Source organism: Dermacentor variabilis, chromosome 8 (assembly GCF_050947875.1).
Source record: "Dermacentor variabilis isolate Ectoservices chromosome 8, ASM5094787v1, whole genome shotgun sequence".
Lineage (NCBI taxonomy): Eukaryota > Metazoa > Arthropoda > Arachnida > Ixodida > Ixodidae > Dermacentor > Dermacentor variabilis.
This window is the reverse complement of record NC_134575.1, coordinates 160,400,812-160,421,832: the sequence shown is the minus strand read 5'-3', so window position 1 is coordinate 160,421,832 and position 21,021 is coordinate 160,400,812. Positions and strand designations below refer to the sequence as shown.

Below are 21,021 nucleotides of genomic sequence, written 5' to 3'. Positions count from 1 at the left end.
TTCTTCTAATTATTTCACTCTCATGATCCGGATGAGCAGTCACTACCTGTCCTAAGTAGATGTATTCCCTTACCACTTCCAGTGCCTCGCTACCTATTGCAAATTGCTGTTCTCTTCCGAGACTGTTAAACAATACTTTAGTTTCCTGCAGATTAATTTTCAGACCCACTCTTCTGCTTTGCCGCTCCACGTCAGTGAGCATGCATTGCAATTGGTCCCCTGAGTTACTAAGCAAGGAAATAAAATCAGCGAATCCCAAGTTAGTAAGGTATTCTCCATTAAGTTTTATCCCCAATTCTTCCCAATCCAGGTCTCTCAATACCTCCTGTAACCACGCTGTGAATAGCATTGGAGAGATCGTCCCACCCTGCCTGACGCCTTTCTTTATTTGGATTTTGTTGCTTTCTTTATGGAGAACTGCGGTAGCTGTGAAGCCGCTGTAGATATCTTTCAGTATTTTTACATACGGCTCATCTACCCCCTGATTCCGTAATGCCTCCATGACTGCTGAGGTTTCGACAGAATCAAACGCTTTCTCATCGTCAATGAAAGCTATATGTAAGGGTTGGTTATATTCCGCACATTTCTCTATCACCTGATTGATAGTGTGAACATGATCTATTGTTGAGTAGCCTTTACGGAATCCTGCCTGGTCCTTTGGTTGACGGAAGTCTAAGGTGTTCCTGATTCTATTTGCAATTACCATAGTAAATCCTTTGTAGGCAATGGACAGTAAGCTGATCGGTCTATAATTTTTCAAGTCTTTGGCGTCCCCTTCCTTATGGATTAGGATTATGTTAGCGTACTTCCAAGATTCCGGTACGCTCGAGGTCATGAGGCATTGTGTATACAGGGTGGCCGGTTTTTCTAGAACAATCTGCCCACCGTCCTTCAACAAATCTGCTGTTACCTGATCTCCCCAGCTGCCTTCCCCCTTTGCATATCCCAAGGCTTTCCTTACTTCTTCCGGTGTTACTTGTGGGATTTCGAATTCCTCTAGACTATTTTTTCTTCCATTATCGTCGTGGGTGCCAGTCGTACTGCATAAATATATATATACATGGGGATGTTTTTAGTATAAGACTGTATTTAATATGTATATGCAAGCAGAGCCAATGGGATTAAAATGGCTGACTACAGGTTTTCCCGCGGAATTCAATCCAAGCGCCAGTCAATTTAATCCAAATGCCAGTGAGTTTAATCTAAGCGCCACTCAATTTAATCCATACGCCAGTGAATTTAATCCAGGCTTAACGGAATTCAATGATTTTTCAACTTCAGGACTTCTGAAAATCTGCAACATATTATGAGTTAATACCTTGAAAATGAAAGAGCGAGGTGAGAGACCAGTAGCTATCCTGCCATGTCACCAACGACGACTTTAGGAAGTTTTTGTTTTCTACTTCGTTATGAGAGTGACACAGCAGATGAGAATTGTCGCAATAGATTGAGAGGAAACGTCAGCATGAGTACGTTGAGTTAACAATACAAATGCGATTTGGTCATGGCTACCGAACAGAACAATAATGAGGGATTCGACGATAATCACTAGGTCCTTGCCGGGAGGCTTCTGTCGTTAGCGAATACGATTCACTATTCTAACGCGATATCCGCAGCCTCTAATCAAACATCTTGTCATCTCTACGACTAAAGCACTCATGAATAACATTTATTTGCATAATACACCTAACTGATATGGTCGAGTCACTACTCAGCACAAGTGAAATATAATGCGCAGTTCAGGGTTCTCGGGGTTTTGCACAACAGAACTTCTTATATATTCAGCGAAATGCGATGAAACAATTGAATCACTATGCCTTCTATAAAATCCTATGCTTAAATAACTGGTGAATATTATTAACCCATTTTTTTATCACTAACACGGCTTTCACTCGTGAGTGCCGTCAGTAGTACCAATCAAGCCGTAGCAAGATGAGCACTTTTGTGTTACCACTGTTAACTGATACCGCCGAGCTTTTAGTGATCACTAGTGATGCACATACTGCGATCTTCTCCAATTTTCATGCAGAGTAGCGTCCTAGATATAAAATAAAATGTCATTCAGACGGCGATTCAATACCTATTATTTATTAACTATAGGAGATATTGATTCACATGCGACGAAGAGTAACTTTGTGTAGTGTGATTATCACAGCAATCACTCATGCACGGCGTCAATGGTATAAATGAAAGCGTTAATAAATGACAGTTTTAATCAGTCAACATTGCTAATTGGCATCTTAGAGCCATTAATGATCACTAACGATAAGCTCTGTTCGGTGCTCTTGTACTTTTATGTAGCATAGGGCAATGCACGTCAAAAGAAAACTCTTTTGAACAACGATCCAATCATTATCATTTACTATCAGTTAGCATTTGTTCTACTACTATGGCTACCTGATAGTGAAAAGTGATTAGTGATCACCAGTGAGAAGCTCAGTTCTTTGTTTTGGTACTTATTCCAGCATAAAGTCAGGTGTATCAAATTAAAATTCACTCAAATGGCAATTGATGTTTAATCACTAGGAGTTGCTGTGCATCTGTCACTAGTGATCACTAGTCACTTCGGTAAGGCAGCGGCAGCCATCAATTGTGCACGTAGTTACTCACTGATGTTCCTTATATTCTTCAAATTATTGCTGGTTTATGTAAACTTTACTGAATTGCAGCGCGTACAAGTAAACGCTATAATGGTAAAAAATTACTGGCATTTACTACTGGCTTAAGCTTCTCAGTTCACAATTGTCATAACCTAATCACTTTTCATCAACTTTCACTTTATGTCCCTCAAGCTGTGATGTGTGAGTAGTCGGGAAAATTAAACTGAACATAGTTCCTACTCACCACCAGTAATTCGAGTACTTCAGCAGTCGCAGAGGAAAGTAATTAAGGAAACACATTCATACATGTGGGAAAATGAACGAATGGTGACTACCACTCTCATACCAAACAAAGTGATTCATGATTACTAGTGACTAATTCTTAGCAGCTCCAGGTTATTAATCGTGAACCATCGTTCGAATTACCTATGATTTGACATGCATGACGCTTTGCTAGATAACAGTACAAGAACGCCGAACAGAGCTTATCGGTCGTGATCATTAATGGCTCTGTGATGTCAGTTAGCAATGTTGACTGAAGGAACTCGTTTATTGATAGTGTTATTTATACCATTGACGCCGTTCAATAATGATCGCTGTGACCATCACATTACACCAAGTTATTCTTCATCACTAGTGAATCATTCTTGCTATCTCCTAGAGTTAACAAATAATAGTTATTGAATTGCCGTCTGAATGACCTTTCGTTTTATATCTATGACGTTATTCTGCATGAAAATTGGAGAAGATCGCAGTAAGCGCATCACTAGTTATCACTAAAAACCCGCCGGTATCAGTAAACAATGGTAACACAAAAGTGCTCATCTTCCTACAGTTTATTGATATGAATGACGGCACCCACGAGTGAAAGCTGCCTCAGTGATAGTAAAATTGGTGAGTAATATTGACACGTGTACTTCTTTATCTTTGTCGGGCGACCAGGTTTCACCGCCTAACAAATGTTATCGCACTGCGCTGCACGAACCTCCATGTATAGGAAGTGGCTGGAATGTTATCGATGGTTCCATCCGCTGTCCGTGACCGAACCTTGTATAATCTCATTGCACGTATGCGCGACACGAATAATGTAGAAGTTTGTGGAAGACAGGTGGGTCCCAGCGATTACTCTGGAACATTCGACGACTGATGTATAAAAGCTGACGCGCTTGACCCATTGATCAGATTTTTGACGATCGCCGATTTTGTTCGCCACTGTCGTCGTTCTTTGAGTATAGCGTGTTTTTGGAGGGCACAAGTTTGCCTAATAACACGCTAGTTTCCTTATTCCCGGTATTGCTGCTTTCCTCACCGTCACTACTTCGCGACAATATTCACCTGGGATTTAAGCATAAAAGTTTATATAGCCTCTTCAGTCCTGAGACATCAATTCTTGAACAATTTTGATAAAACTTGTTCATTGTATCCAAAACGCAACAAAACAACTGATCAGAAATGTTAAGTGTGAAAAACCTGAACGAAAGGTAGTTTGTTTGTTGGTACAAAAGTGAGTACTCTGGGACTTAGGCTGTATGGAACTTCCGGAAACAGTTCCCACTTTGCAGGCAAAGCAACACATTACAGTCACGGCATTTTACTCGCGAATTCCCTTTGCACTGCGGGTTCCGACACTTCATCTGGAACTTCCGCTTTTCATGTTCTGGAAAGTGTCCAGTCCTGTCGTAGCGCACCTCGTCTGGCGGCAGAGGAATCACCTTGGCTCTCTGGGGAGGTGTAGACTGTTCACTTTTTGCGCCAAAATTGTAAAGATTTGAAAACCTGAAAATTTCAAAATAAATAGACTTACGTTTTAGTTTTCCACATGCATTCTGCAGTTGAAGGCTGGTTCGTTTGATTGTCACTATCGTCAGAGTTGCTTTCTTGGTCGGATTCGTCCAAGCATTGTGCGGAATTGTCGATGCACTCTGGTTTATCACAGTCTGAAATATCCGCATCACTCTGCTCCAAAAGAGCCTGGATTTCTTCCTCCGTGAGGTACTTTCCTGTAAATCACCACTGAACAACTGAATCCCCAAGTACCCATATAGGTACCTTGAAACTTTGCGCAGATCTAGTACCAATACTTCGTGCAATACTCGTACTAAACAAGTAACCGCAAGGTCTGTAGTGTGTCTCCATTGTTATCACAGCTACGCAGTTTAGGAGGAGGGCCGCAAGGCAGCGTAAGAAAACTTTACTTACCGCGGGGACGCAAACGCACGTGCAGGCTGGATGAAGCCATGTATGACTGGAGATGCGGCAGCCGCAAGACTTAGAGCGCCATGTCTTGCACAAAGCGCGAAATACAATGAACCCAAACAGGTAATACAGGTCTCAAAGGGAATATTCCATTGTGCCAATTGCTGTCAAATTAAAGAAAAGAGGTACCCGCTTTGGTACCCATGGAATGAAGAGGGTAGGCAAGTGAGTCACTTGTTTCATCGCATTTCATTTTATATATACGAAGTTCTGTTGTGCAAAACTCCGAAAACCCTGAACTGCGCTTGATATTTCACTTGTGCTCACTAGTGACTCGACCATATCAGTTAGGTGTATTATGCAAATAAACGTTATTCATGAGTGTTTTAGTGGTAGCGATGACAAGGTGTTCGATTAGATGCTGCGGATATCCCAGTAGAATAGTGAATTGTATTCGCTAGCGACAGAAGCCACCCGGCCAAGACCTAGTGATTATCATCGAATCCCTCTTTATTGTTTCGTTTGATAGCCATGAACCAATCGCATGTGTATCATTAAGGCAAAGTATTAATACTGACGTTTCCTCTCAATCTATTTCGAGAATTCTCTTCTACTGTGTCGCTCTCATAACGAAGTAGAAAATAAAAACTTCCAAAAGTTGTCGTTAGTCCCGTTGCAGAATAGCTACTGTTCTCTCACCTGGCTCTTTCATTTTCAAGGTATTAACTCATAATATGTTCGCAAATTTTCAAAAGTCTTGAAGTTGAAGGATTCTTGCATTCCGTTATGCCTGGAACAAATTCACTGACGTTTGGATAAAAGTGTGTGGCGCTCTGATTAAAATCACTGGCAGTTGGATTAAATTGACTGCCGCTCGGATTAAATTGAGCGGGAAAATCTGCTATGACAACACGCAGCAGCCAGCGGCTCGCGATCTTCTTCCTCTCTCTCTCTCTTCTTTCATGCTTCTGTAACAGGACCCGCGGGTGGTGAAGCGCCGTCTCGACGCATGGTAGGCGAAGAACTGCGAGCGAAGTACGGCGAAGTAGGCGGCGGATTTGAGGATGCGTGAAACTGTAATGACGCGATCTCGTTATTGACGCCGGTAACTTGACTTAAGATTTCGTAGGGCCCTCTGTAGCGAGAGAGTTGCTTATGGGAGAGGGCGACTCAACGACATGGTGACCAAAGCAGCAACCAAGCACCTGACGCGAACTGAACATCGTGCTGGCACCGGTCGTAACGCTCTTTTTGCAGATGTCCCGAGGGCAATAAGCGAGATCGAACGACTTGACGCGCCATGTGAGAGCGATAGATCACGAGCGTACTCAGCGGAAACGCGGGGCACAGAAGGTAGGATGGTGTCAAAAGGCAAAGTGGGGTCGCGACCGTACAAAAGATAAAAGGGTGAACTTCCTGCGGTGTCATGTAGGGACGAGTTACACGCGAATGTCACGTAGGCGAGCGTGGCGTTCCAGTCGCTGTGATCGTTGGAGACGTACATCGACAGCATCTCTGAGTGTTCGGTTAAGGCGCTCCATAAGACCGTTCATTTATGCGTGGTAAGCGGTGGACAGCTTGTGCTCAGTGGCACAAGAGCGGAAAAGGTCGTCCACAACTCGATACAAGCACGAGCGGCCGCGGTGTGTCAATAACTCCCGAGGTGCACCGTGCTGGAGAATGACGTCGGGAAGGAGAAAATCGGCGACGTCAGTTGCGCAACTAATCGGCAAAAGCTTTGCTATCGCGTAGCGTGTCGCGTAATCAGTAGCGACAGCGATCCACTTATTCCCTCTAGTCATCACGGAAAAGAGCCAGGCGATTGATCGCTTACGTGAAAGAATAGCTCAGAGGGAACTTCGATTGGGTGGAGTCGGCCGACTGGGGGCAGGGGAGGTTTCTTCCTACGCTGACACAATTCGCAACTTGCGACACAATGATGCACAGAGCGGCAGAGACCCGGCCAGAAGAACCGGCGTCATACACAGTCCTATGTACGCAAAACTCCAAGGTGTCCCGCCGTTGGTCCATCGTGAAGTTGTTCGAGAACGATGGATTGCACAAGACGAGGAAGGACAAGGAGAACTCAGGGCGACAGGGTTAATATTGCGGTGGTAGAGGATGCCGTCGTGCAGCACGAACATGGGGGGCGTTCCGTCGGTGCTGCCAGACTGCACTCCGGCGATGATGGACTGTAATCATGCGGTGCGTTGTTGTTCAGGGCGCATGTAGGTCATGTCTGTCAAAGCCATCACGCAGGTCACCGGATCATTCGCAGCAGGATCGGGAGAACAACGGGGTGACGCGAGGGGCAGTCAGCGTCCTTGTGCAGATGTTCAGGTATATAGTTAACAAATGAAAATTCCTGGAGCCGCAGAGCCCAGTGAAAGTGGGGCCCAAGCAGTGCAGTGGGGTCCCGGAAGGAATGCAGCCAGCACACGGCGTGGTGGTCTGTAACTACCGAAAACGTGCGGCCGTAAAATATGGCCGGTACTGGGCGACGGCCTAAACGAAAGCCAAGCACTGCAGTTCTGTGACGGAGTAATTTCTCTCAGCAGGTGACAGTAGGTGGCTGGTGTAAGCTATTGCGCACTCGGGACCACTCAGCTGTTGGGCGAGAACGGCGCCGAAGCCGTGGCAGCTTGCGTCAGTGTGAACTTTGGTCGCTGCAGATGGATCAAAATGGGCAAGTACAGGAGGAGTGGTCAGAAAGCCGATGAGAGCGGCGAACGTGTGAGCTCGCTCAGGGTCCCATGAGAACGGCGTGTTCTTTAGAAGATCTGTCAAAGGCCGAGTAACGTCAGCGAAGTTTTTGACGAAACGGCGAAGTTGAGAATAGACGCCTCGCGGTCTTTTCATCAACAGAAATCTGCCAGTAACCGATCGAAGATTGATGGACGACTAGTATTTAACTCCGTCCAAGCAGTCCAAGTGATTGTAGCGCTGGCGTAGCGGTAGAGCATTCGCCTCGCACAAAGAGGACCATGGTTCGAAACCCAGTGCCGCGCAATTTTGCACTGGATTAAAAAAACCGCGTGTTGATAAAACTGCATAAAAAGGCCTGGAGTGCGGTCTGATCGCGGTAATTAGAAGCGGTAATGCACTCCCTCACCAGAGCAGGTTTGGCCACCCTGGTGCAGTACATGGCCACAACCTGCTATATGAATACAACAATCAAACCTCGGCCCTCAGTCCCCAGGTGCTGCAAAGCAACTGACCACGACGGTTGTCAGACCTGTGACGCAGCAGAGGGTGCTAAGAATCTCCGGGTTTGGACAGGCCGCCATTGGAATCTAAACCTGACAACGTTTTACGCTAGAACGTTATCAAGTGAGGCGAGTCTAGCAGTGCTATTGGAGGAATTAGCTTGCAGTAAATGGGATATAATAGGGCGCAATGAGGTTAGGAGGACAAAACAAGCATATACAGTGCTAAAAAGAGTGCACGTCCTGTGCTACCGGGGCTTAGAGGAGAGACGAGACCTAGGAGTCGGACACCTGATTAATAAGGATATCGCTGGTAACACACAGGAATTCTATAGCATTAGTGAATGGGTGGCATGTCTTGGTGTTAAATTTATTAAGAGGCACAAATTGAAGGCCGTACAGGCCTACGGCCCTACATCCAGTCGTGACGACGAGGAAGTCGAAAGCTTCTGTGAAGACGTGGAATCTCCGATGGGTAAAGCAAAACAAAATACACTATACTGGTGTGTGACTTCAATTACAGGGTTGGCAAGAAGCCGCCTGGAGACAATCAGTGGGGGAATATGGCATAAGTTCTAGGAAAAGCAGTCGAGAGTTATTAGTAGACTTTGCAGAATGGAGTAATAACCAGATAATAAATACCTTCTTCCGCAAGCGGGACAGCCGAAAGCGGACGTTGATGATCCCGAATGGCGAGTCTAAAAATCAGATAAACCTAATACTCTGCCCAAACCAGGGCATCATACAAGATGTGGATGTGTTCGGCAAGGTGCGCTGCAGTGACAATAGGATGGTAAGAACTCCAATTAGCCTAAACTTGAAGAGGCAATGGAAGAAATTGGTACATAAGAAGACAATCAATGAGTTAGCGGTAAGAGGGCCAATAGACGAATCTCGGATCATGCTACAGAACAGATATTCGGCTTTAACTCAGGAAGCGGACCTTAGTGTTGAAGCAATGAACAACAATGTTATGGGCAAAATAAGGAGTGTGCAATAGATGCCGGTGGCAACTTCGTTAGGCAGGATATCAGTAAGCTATCACAGGAGAGGAAAGATCTCATTAAGAAACGCCAATGTATGAAAGCCCCTAACCCTACTGCTAATACAGAACTGGCAGAACTTTCGAAGGTGACATAAGGGAGTATAATATGGATACAAATTGAATACGCTCTCAGGAACGAAGGAAGCCTAAAAGCGGGGAAATATAAACTAGGAATAGGCGAGAATCAGATGTATGCGTCAAGAGACAAAGCCGGCAATAACAATACTATTATTGTCACGTGGTAGTGACGTTAAAGAACACAGTAGCAATACCGTGAAAGATAAAACTAGCTTTTATTGGGTGAGCCTGTGCCCACAAAGACAGGCTACACTTAAAGGCTACACTTAATGCACAATGATAGCAGCGAAAACAGTCGGCGATCGTCGAAAATCTGACCAGCGGGTCAAGCGCGTCGGCTTTTATAGATCAGTCGTCAAATGTTCTAGAGAAACCGCTGGGACCCGCGTGTCTTCCACAAAGTTCTAAACTATTCGCGTCGCGCATACATGCAATCAGATTACACAAGTTGCGCGGAAAGACAGCGGATGGAACCATCGATAACATTCCAGAGACTTCTTTTATTTGCAGGCGCGTCCTGCACTGCGTGGTAACATTTGTTAGGTGATGAGAAGTGGTCACCCGATAAAGATAAAGAAGTACACGTGTCATTAGTCCCCTCTTAAAAAGCATCATCCCGATGCTACAAATTGAAGAGAGCGAAACACAAAAGGACACTTATTAAACAAAAGTGACAAAACAACGAAAAGAAACAATGTCAGAAGGTCAGTTACGCGAAGTCGCAAAATTCATTAACGTTGGTAGTACGGCTTGAGTCGCACAACGTGGACTATTTCAGGTCGTGAGCGGCGCCGTTGTGATAGCGAAATGCCGTCTGGCACGACCTCATAGTCCAGTGGACCAATACGTCGGATGATCTTGTACGGCCTAAAATAGCGACGCAAAAGTTTCTCGCTCAGTCCTCGGCGGCGTATAGGGGTCCAAACCCAAACACGGTCATCGGGCTGGTACTCGAAGAAGCGCCGTTGGAGGTTGTAGTGTCTGCTGTCGGTACGTTGCTAGTTCTTGATCCGTAGGCGGGCGAGCTGTCCGGCTTCTTCGGCGCGCTGGAAATAGGTCGCGACGTCAAGGTTCTCTTCGTCGGTGACGTGCGGCAGCATGGCAGTGAGCGTCGTGGTCGGGTTCCTGCCGTAAAACAGTTTAAACGGCGTGATCTGTGTTGTTTCGTGCACGGCCGTGTTGTAAGTAAAGGTTACGTACGGCAGGACCGCGTCCCACGTCTTGTGCTCGATGTCAACGTACATTGCTAGCATGTCGGCGAGGGTCTTGTTCAGGCGCTGCGTGAGGCCATTCGTCTGCGGGTGGTAGGCAGTTGTCCTCCTGTGGCTTGTATGGCTGTACTGCAGAATGGCTTGGGTGAGCCCTGCTGTAAACGATGTTCCAGTGTTGGTGATTAGGCCTTCTGGAGCACCATGTCTTAGCAGAATGTTCTCGACGAAAAATTTCCCCACTTCGGCTGCGCTGCCTTTCGGTAGAGCTTTAGTTTCAGCGAAGCGGGTGAGATAGTCCGTTGCCAGGACGATCCACTTATTTCCAGATGTTGACGCCGGAAACGGTCTCAAGGAATCCATCCCGATCTGCTGAAATGGTCAGCAAGGGGGTTTGATCGGCTGTAGTAATCTTGCTGGCCTTGTCGGTGGTGTCTTTCGTCGCAGACAGTCTCGGAATGTCTTAACGTAACGGCGTCGTTGGGGGTCATGATCACTTTGCTAATGTCAGTACACATGAGGATCATAGCCTGAGATCCGGACGGGTTTCTGTAGCTTCGGTTCACAGACGACAACAATGGGGAATCGATTGGTGAAAACGTAATGGAGAAAATCACTGCGGGATTTCAGGCCACGGACATTCCATTGCATAATAGATGCTTCCTTGACTTGTGTGAAGAACGGCTGACGCGGTATAGCCATTGTGCTTGCTACTCGATGCTCGCAAGAACCGGATCCAGGCTGTCCAGGACTTGTAGTGCACCTCGAGCAGATGGCGTCTGCATGTCATTTATCAACACGCGAATCACTTTCCTTAGAGATATTATTATGGCGATCACTTGCTTGTCTTGACCTCGCACGTGATCTGTGCCCTCATTGGTTCGTCGGTAGTCCACCGTCGACCTTTGTTCGGCTGGAGGACCTAATGTCGGAAGTGCAGGCCAGTCGTTTGCAGTAGAGGTATTGACTGCGTCATCAGACACCGTGTTGTTACTGTGGGTGAGCGCCTTGGGAGCACCAGCCTCAGGAAGTAGCGTCTGTCTTGCAACGGTATCAGTCTTTGTAGTAGACGAGGATCGTCTATGGTGACGGCGGACACTACGCCGTCGCACTTTGGCGGCGGCGGTCAAATTTTTGCATATGCCGCTGACATGCCCGATCTTCAAACAATTACGGCATTGAAGTGGTCTTGGAGCGAACCGTCGCATTGGATGACGAAAGAATGCAACTTTCACGTGGGACGGCAAGCTACCTCCCTTGAAAGTGATCCTCACACAGCGTGGATCTCCTAGGCGACGGATTTCAACAATAGATACATCTGCTGTGGCGAGTTTGACCAAAATAGGCAGATCGTTGTCGTCGATTGACTCATCGACATCATAAATCACACCTGATATAGTATTGCTGTCTTGTGGTATTATCGGGCGAAAATTTATCTTGCCCAGCATTTTCACTGTACTCAAGATATCCAATGCTGCTCTGTTCTTGACGTCAACCGCGAGAATGTTCTTACGGGTGTTAACTCTCATATCCGTGATCTCATTTGGAACAAGAGCCTCTAGTGTTACAGATACGGCTTGCATGTTTAGCCGATTCAGGTTGTCGGTCGGCGTCTCGGGTAAGAAGAGGATGGTATGAGCCGTGTCATGGGCCTTTCCTGCCGCCGTCGTCCCTGTTGAAGACGATGAGGCAGTGACGACTCTCCTCTTTACTTTTCGCCTCACAACTGTCAAGTAGTCGCCGTCATCCCACAGATCTTCTTCTGAAGCAGAGTAGTACAGCAAGATCTCCTCACTGCCTGTGTCGCTCATCAGGTGATTGCGCTTCCTCGGAGCGCTCGACGCTGTGACGTCGGTCTCCTCTGGACGTCTAGCTGACTCCGCTTCCATCGCCGAAGGTCTCGGAAGCGGCGCCTCCCGAAAACACGCAAAAATACTCGCAAAATGAGAGCAGTAGAAAACGGGGTTCCACACGAGAGCTACTTCTTCCGTTGATGACGAAACTTCAGGAAAGGCTTAATAGAAACCAGTTGGACGGGCTGACGATAACGGACAATGCGACTCAAGCATTTATCACAAGAAAGTGGCTCCTCTGAAGGGGAGTGCGTGATGTGAATCCGGAACTTTTTATTGAGAGATACGAAAATATTTTGTTTTGATAGCGAAATATGTGCCACAGGTAAGATGGCAGGTAGTGCTGGTGGAAAAATGATAGATACGTTTGAAATTTCAATATACTAGGATAGAGTGCCGCATCGATGCTTGAGCCGATGTTTTGGTCACTATGAAAGGACGCACTACTGCAGCAGCGCCCGCAACGACGACCTCATCCACCTGGACGATATCCTATCACCCTACGCAGGCAATGCCAGATGTTCCAGACACTGTTCATTGAGAGTAATCTATTTCTGTAGTGCGCAGCATATATATATATATATATATATATATATATATATATATATATATATATATATATATATATATATATATATATGTGTGTGTGTGTGTGTGTGTGTGTGTGTGTGTGTGTGTGTGTGTTTGCACATGATGCATAAACCACCTGAAGGGGACACTCGTGTCCGCTCTCAATTTTTCGCCTTGTTGCTTGTTTTAAGCTCCCTTGTTTAAATGTAGGCTAACGGTATTTCGAGGTGTGGAAGTTCCCACGACATTGCGCGATTAGGACGTAGCGCCAACGATGCCTGAACGTTTATCATCGTGTGAGCATCAAAATTTGGATGGAAATAAAAACAGTTTGGTCTTTGTAGTCTAAGTAGGCTTTGTTTAATACGTTTATGATGTTCGTTTTCTAGAGAAAGAAGATTCTCTTAAGTAAAATCACCTGAAAGCAGATAGCACAATTCTTTTGCCCTAGATTGCTCTAAGGATCGCAGATTACGTGCACAATGAAAATAAATGGATAAATGAGTAATAATTAAATATCACTGCTTTCAATTCAACTAAATACTATACCGCTTCGTCGTTCATGTTCGTGTTCTAGTTGTCTGCCAGTTATATTTTTCTACAGCTATATCCCCAAAAAGCTATAGGGCGCACGTTCCAACTTACAATTGAGGAAAATTAGTTTTCTTGGAGCACCTTCTTTAAATGACCTGTAAAATTATAGTGGCAGTTTCGTGCTATGTGCGATAGAGGTTGCTCAAGAATGAGCTACTGCTTCACTTCCACTTATGACAAACCACATTTCTTTTTTAATTTTGCATTGCAGCAGCAATTTAACTGAAAGACGAGGAAGTATATCAAGTAATTGGAGAACACAGATTATCAAACTGAGCTATTCCTCAAAACTCCTTCTACGTCGACATTCCTTACTAACTTACCGGCCCCAATTCGTAGAATGAAGTATGTGCCCATAAGTGGTCAGCTAAATGTTAAAAAAAAACTTGTATATTAGCCAAACGTACATTTTAATTTCTTGTGCAAGGATTTTCGTCGCTGAGAGTGAAGGAGTTGTAAGGCAAGAACAACTTTCCCCGCAAGGAAATGTTTTATTTTATTCTGTTATGTCTTAACTATAACCCCTGTGACTGGATGTTTGTCTTTACAACACCTACGTCACCTGTGCGGGTTAGTTATGTCACAAGTTCAATCATCTCAATTTATTCAATAGTAGCACGGGCATAATTATCAGCATAACATTATTAATTGTTATACGTTTTCCCAAATCAGTCGTTTACGTCGCTATGCGCTTTTAGATATTTCGCTACCCTCCACGCATGTTGCGGACGTTTGTATGCAACAGCTGCGGTGGTACAAAAACAGTTGATTACCCCGCCGTCATCCTATATTTGCAGCTCCATTTGCTTTGTTTATTTTCTCAAATGTCCTAATAGGAAAGCATTCATGAGGTGCGACAAAATCACTTGATGAGGTGTTCAATGATTTTTCTAAATTCCTTCTACACATCTGACCCAATTATATTCCATCTGTAGCTGCCGGTTCCTGCTGACGAGTGAAGCTCCCTGCCTGATAACGCTATATTTACTCACCATATAAACGATCTGTTTATTACTGTGACCGCACCATTTTGCCTTGCATCCCTTTATTTCCGTGTTTATCGACTGAACTGCTAGCTTGCATCATCTTTTTGATTCATTGGTTCATAGATTCGCTGAATCAATTTTTTTACCCGCCCAGGTCCTGGTACCCGGTGAACACTACCTGTACATACAAGTTCACTGCACCCCCGGGTGAACTGGTGCGTGTCGAATTCCTTTGGTTTCGAGTGGAGCGCGTCACCCTTTGCGAGGAGGCCCTGCGCATCTATGACTCGCTGCGACCAGACCCCCGCCACATCATCACCAAGCTGTGCGACACTAACAAGCCGCGCACTGAGCAGCCCAGGGCTGTCTTTGAGTCTACGGGGCCTGGCCTGCTGCTGCATTTCAGCAGCAAAACGGGAAGCCTGGATGGCTCGTCCATCAGCTTCGGCTTTGAGGTAAACAAAAGTAAAAGAAAAAGTTACAGTGACGTTTTATTTCGTGAACGCGGGTGGAGCGCAAGCGTATGAGTTCTATAGCGCTATGACGCTATCGGCGCCTAAACACCTACACTGTCCGCATCGCGGATCGTTTTAAAGATAGAGCTCACGCACCTATGCCTTACCCAGCAGCCGCCAGAGAACATCTCCTTGTAAACGTTTCCTTACTAAGTAAATTAACTAGCATGGTGTCAGCGCGTACAGTAAATTATTCAACACTTGATGACCGTGGACACTCGCTGTGAAAACGCAGGCGTGAGAAACCGCGGCAGCAGCAGCGAGCGAAGTGACGCTTCAAACCAAAGTGAGGGGTGAGGACACCGCGCACACAAAGGTACGAGACATCCGCCCACTTAGACTGTGCCCTTGAAGCAGATCGCGTTTAAGATACAACCCCTGAGGTCAGGCACGGTCGCTCAACAACGCCCCGTTTCCGTCTCTGCGCCCGGTGCCATGCGGGCCATCGAATAAGGCGAACGACTGGCACTTCGATGTCTCCGGCATACATTGGGTTGCCCGCACATAAGCGCTCCTATGCTCATTTACACGCCAAGTAATCGGATAATAAAAATACTTTCCAATTCACGCAAGCAATCCACAGAAACTGCTGCCCTCTGTAGAGTTCAAACCGACACAGCCGAAGTAGTTCACAACATGTACACACGCCACAGCTGACATATATTGCACGTTTGGACCACAAAGATCAATTTCTGCTTACTGTAGTTACTACTGCAGCCGTAGGCCACACAATGGTTCCTGAACCACTTTGTGTGAACCGACATCACATAAATTTTATCAGAACTAGCTATAACATCACCAAAATGTTACACAGCAAGTGAAACAGTGGGAATTTCTGTGGTTGATTTCAGGTTTTGTTCATTTTCCGTCGTTTCTACCATGCAGGGTACACGTGCACTCACTTCAAGACAACGACCCTCCACCTCAAGAACAGCCCCTCCTAAATGATTCATTCATTCATTCCTTCACAAATTGTTATTAGAGTCCTGAAGCCCGGTATTTTAAGACCAAGGCGGGCGGCGCGTGATAACTAACGAGAATAAATGAAGGAAAATATAGCATCCGTAACGAGACGGTTATGTTTTCTTTTATGTTAACCTCTTTCAACATTCCAGGAAGCATTCATATGTACAATAAATGTTCTGTTAACTTTCGTTCGTTGAATAATGTCTAACATGAAGCACATGTAGGGCCAAGGTACATCTAAAATATCTGGCACCTTCGCTTGATATATATATATATATATATATATATATATATGGTGATACGGAGTGTGAAATAGAAGTCGATGGAACTCCGTTATACAGGATACCAGTAAGCTATCGCAGGAGACGAAAGACCTGATCAAGAAACGCCAATGTAAGAAAGCCTCTAACCCTACAGCTAGAACAGAACTCGCAGAACTTTCGAAGTTAATCAACAAGCGTAAGACAGCTAACATAAGGAAGTATAATATGGCCAGAATTGAACATGCTCTCATGAACGGAGGAAGCTTAAAAGCAGTGAAGAAGAAACTAGGAATTGGCAAGAACCAGATGTATGCACTAAGAGACAAAGCCGGCAATATCATTACTAATATGAATGAGATAGTTCAAGTGCCTGAGGAATTCTATAGAGATTTATACAGTACCAGTGGCACCCACGATGATAATGTAAGACAGAATAGTCTAGAGGGATTCGAAATCGCACAGGTAACGCCGGAAGGAGTAAAGAAAGCGTTCGGAGCTATGCAAAGGGGGAAGGCAGCTGGGGAGGATCAGGTAACAACAGACTTGTTAAAGGATGGTGCGCAGATTGTTCTAGAGAAACTGGCCAGCCTGTATACGCACTGCCTCTTAACCTCGAGCGTACCGGAATCTTGGAACAACGCTAACATAATCCTAATCCATAAGAAAGGGGACGCCAAAGACTTAGACAATTATAGACCGATCAGCTTGGTGTCAGTTGCCTACAAACTATTTATTAAGGTAATCGCAAATAGAATCAGGAACACCTTAGACTTCTGTCAAGCAAAGGACCAGGCAGGATTCCGTAAAGGCTACTCAAAAATAGACTATATTCACACTATCAATCAGGTGATAGAGAAATGTGCGGAATATAACCAACCCTTTACAGCTTTCATTGATTATGAGAAAGCGTTTGATTCTGTCGAAACCTCAGCAGTCATGGAGGCATTGCGCAATCAGGGTGTAGACGAGCCGAATGTAAAAATACTGAAAGATATCTATAGCGGCTTCACAGCCACCGCAGTTCTCCATAAAGAAAGCAACAAAATCCAAATAAAGAAAGGCGTCAGGCAGGGTGAGACGATCTCTCCAATGCTATTCCCAGCGTGGTTACAGGAGGTATTCAGATACCTGGATTGGGAAGAATTGGGAATAATCGTTAATCGAGAATACCTTACTAACTTGGAATTCGCTGATTTTATTGCCTTGCTTAGTAACTCAGGGGACCAATTGCAATGCATGCTCACTGACCTGGAGCGGCAAAGCAGAAGAGTGGGTCTGAAAATTAATTTGCACGAAAATAAAGTAATGTTTAACAGTCGCGGAAGAGAACAGCGATTTACCATAGGTAGCGAGGCACTGGAAGTGGTAAGGGAATACATATACTTAGGGCAGGTAGAGAAGGCGGATGCGGATCATGAGACCGAAATAATCAGAAGAATAAGAATGGGCTGGGGTGCGTTTGGCAGGCATTCGCAGATGATGAACAGCAGGTTGCCATTATCCCTCAAGAGAAAAGATTATAATAGCTGTGTCTAACCAGTACTCGCCTACATGGCAGAAACCTGGAGGCTTACGAAAAGGGTTCTACTTAAATTGAGGACGTCGCAACGAGCTATCGAAAGAAGAATGATGGGTGTAACTTTAAGGGATAAGAAAAGAGCAGATTGGGTGAGGGAACAAACGTGCGGTTATGACATCTTAGTTGAAATCACGAAAAAGAAATCGGCATGGGCAGGAGACGTAATGAGGGGGGAACATAACCGATGGTCATTATTGTTGCGGAGTGGATTTCAAGGGAAAGGAAGCGTAGCCGGGGGTGGGAGAAAGTTAGGTGGGCGGATGAGAGTAAGTTTGCAGGGACAACAGTAGTTGGAGAAGTATGGGAGACGCCTTTGCCCTGCAGTGGGCGTAACAAGGCTGCTGATGACGACGATGATGATGACATACATACATACATACATACATACATACATACATACATACATACATACATACATACAGGCTGTATATATCAAGCACCAAAGACGGTCAGGCACAAGTCACATCTCTAAATAAGCTCTGAGTGTCATTGGGACACATCAGAACATGCTACCACACGTGGTGGCTGATTTTGTTGTAAGAGTGCTATGAACGCAAGCAATCTAATGCAACAGCTCAGTAGAGGCTTATTAGGAAGACATGAGACAGTCACAAGAAAACTGCTTTGGAGCACACATTAGGAAGGCATTTCATGCTGACAAGAAAAATACTCATCAAGAATTCAACAGAAAGACGGTGGCCAATATGTTTTAGAATGACATTAGGGATACATAAAAAAATTCCAGTAAAACTCATAAGAAAGACTAGTGGCTGTGATGTAAAAACTCGTGATATTTTCATGTGAAACTCATCTCATATTTTCTTAAGGGCACGCGACTCCAGTGGAGTGATTTTATACTTGACATCGCCAAGGCGGTACAATGTCGGGTAGGGCTCTGTGTAGCGCGGCGGGAGTATTTCAGAGAAGCCTACGCGGTGACACGACGTCCATATGGGGACAACGTAACCAGCAGGAAATCGAACGTCCCGATGTCGGCTGTCGTACCGGATCATCCGCCCGGCCTGATACTCAGCGAGGTCATGCGAGCCCTGGCGAACACGTCTTGAATGCCTTCAGTAGGAGCGTTCGTTTAGGAAACAAGCACAAAGCGAAACAAAGCGCAAAGAGTGGCGGCCAAACAGAAAGTAAAAGAGCGAAGAGCCAGCGGCCTCGTGACAGGAGGAATTATAGGCGCAAGTCACGAAGTGTAACGTGCTGTCCATACCACTGTGGTCGTCAGAAACGTACATAGACAGCATATATGCAAACATGCGATTTCAGAAACTTCGTCAGTGTGTTCATCTGCGGGTGGTAGGCGATGCAAAGCCTGTGCTCGGCAGAACAGCAGCGAAGTAGGCCTTCAGGTACTCGAGACAAGAAGGCGCGGTCGCGATCATTGAGAAGCTGCCGAGGTGCGCCGTTATGCAGGATGACATAACGCCGAAGGAAATCTGCCACCTCAGTTGCACAGCTTGTGTGCAAAGCTCGCGTGATCCCGTACCGTGTCGCGTAACCATTCGTGACAACCACCGACTTATTGCCACATTTCTACGTCGGAAAAGGGCCGAGAAGATCGAGACCGACGTGAAAGAATGGCTCTGAGGGCACATCGACGAGGTGAAGCCGTACAGTGGTAACCCTAGCAGATTTCTTGCGGGGCGGACAGAGGACAAAGGCTGGAACGTAGCGATGCACAGAGCGGTGCAGGCATGGCCAGTAGAAGCATCGTTGTACATGGTTGTAACACGCGAAACGCCGAAGTGGCATGGCGTCACGAAACTGTTCAAGAAGTGATGTCCGGAGATGGCGTGGTACGATAAGCGAAGATTCTGGTCCCTCAAGGCGTCAGTTGCGACGGTAGAAAACGTCGTCGCGGAGCACGAACATTCGCAGCGTTGGCTTCGAATGTCCATAATGTAGACAATGGATAAGAACATGCAAGCAGTTATCATGCCGTTGTTCAGGGCGGATGACCTGCAGATCAGAAATGGCCATTACGCAAAAGTCGCTGTAATGCGCAGAATATACAGGGTGGTCGACAGGATGACGGGAGAGTCAGTCGGCGTCCTTGTGCAAACTGAATGACTTGTAGAAAACATCAAATGAATATTTTTGCAGTCGTAGCGTTCACCTACTGAATCGTCCGTTGCGGTCTTTAGGTGAAGAGAACCTGCACAAGGCGTGGTGATCAGTAACCAAGGAAAATGTGTGGCCGTAGAGGTAGGGACAGAATTGGGCAATTGCCCAAACTAACGCAAGGCACTCCCGTTCGGTAATTGAAAAATTCCTCTCGACTGTCGACAGGGGACGGCTGGCGTATGCAATTATGCGCTCTACGTTAGGCTGCCATTGAACAAATACAGCCACAATTCCATGGCCACTGGCTACCTATTAAAGTTCAGTCACGAGAGATGGATCATAAAGAGCCAGCAATTGGGGGGGGAGGTGACGTGAGCAAGAGTACGAAGGCGAGGAGGCTTTGATTTGAGCAATGCCCCATGTGAAAGCAGCGTCCTTCTTAATTAAGTCGGTGACAGGGCGAGTGACTTCGGCGAAATTCTTTATTAAATGACAGAAATAGCAGCATAAACCAACAAGGCATCTCACGTTTTAGGCGGAAGATGCAACCGGAAAGTTCTGGAAAGCGCGAATCTTCTCAGGGTCGAGTTAAACGCTAGCGGCAGTGACGAGATGGCCAAGAACTTTAAGTTTACGACGTCTAAAGTGGCACTTCGAGAAGTTCAGTTGCAGGCCGGCGCGCCGGAAAACATCAGGAATAGCCGATAGACACGTTAGATGAATCGTGAAGGTTGGTGAAAAGAGGATGACACCTTCTACATACCACAGACACGTGGACCATTTGTAGCCGCGAAATAAGAAATCCATCACTATTTCGAAGGTTGCCGGGGTATTACAAAGGGCGAATTGCATAAAGATGAATTAGTAGAGTTCGTCAGGGGTTACGAAGCCAGTTTCCTCATGGTCCATGTCATCTACCGAGATTTGCCAAAAGACTGAACAGAGTTCTATCGATGAAAAGTACTTGACTCCGTGCGAGCGGTCCAAGGCGTCATCAATACGCGGCAAGGGGTAGACATCCTTGCGTGTGCACTTGTTGAGGTGTCTGTAAGCCACACAAAAGCACCAACTGCCATCCTTCTTGAGAACGACAACGGGGGACGCCCACGGACTGCGAGATGGCTCGATAACGCCTTCAGTCAACATCTTATTTACTTCTTCTTTACTCACTTGTCGTTCTGCATGTTGAACACGGTTCGGCCGGCGGCGTATTGGATTGGCCTCTGAGCTGTAAATATGATGAGTGACAACCGATGTATGGGAGAAAGGGCGGCCATGCAGGT

General features: G+C 45.9%; 1 protein-coding gene across 1 annotated transcript in view; it reads left to right on the top strand.

The window, feature by feature from the left end:
- LOC142590696 (uncharacterized) overlaps nt 1–21,021 on the top strand; it is a 512,892-nt gene that overhangs the window by 320,115 nt on the left and 171,756 nt on the right. The window contains exon 6 of the mRNA XM_075703114.1: nt 14,491–14,791. Within this exon, the coding sequence (XP_075559229.1) occupies nt 14,491–14,791 (301 nt within the window). The remainder of the gene's footprint in view (nt 1–14,490; nt 14,792–21,021) is intronic.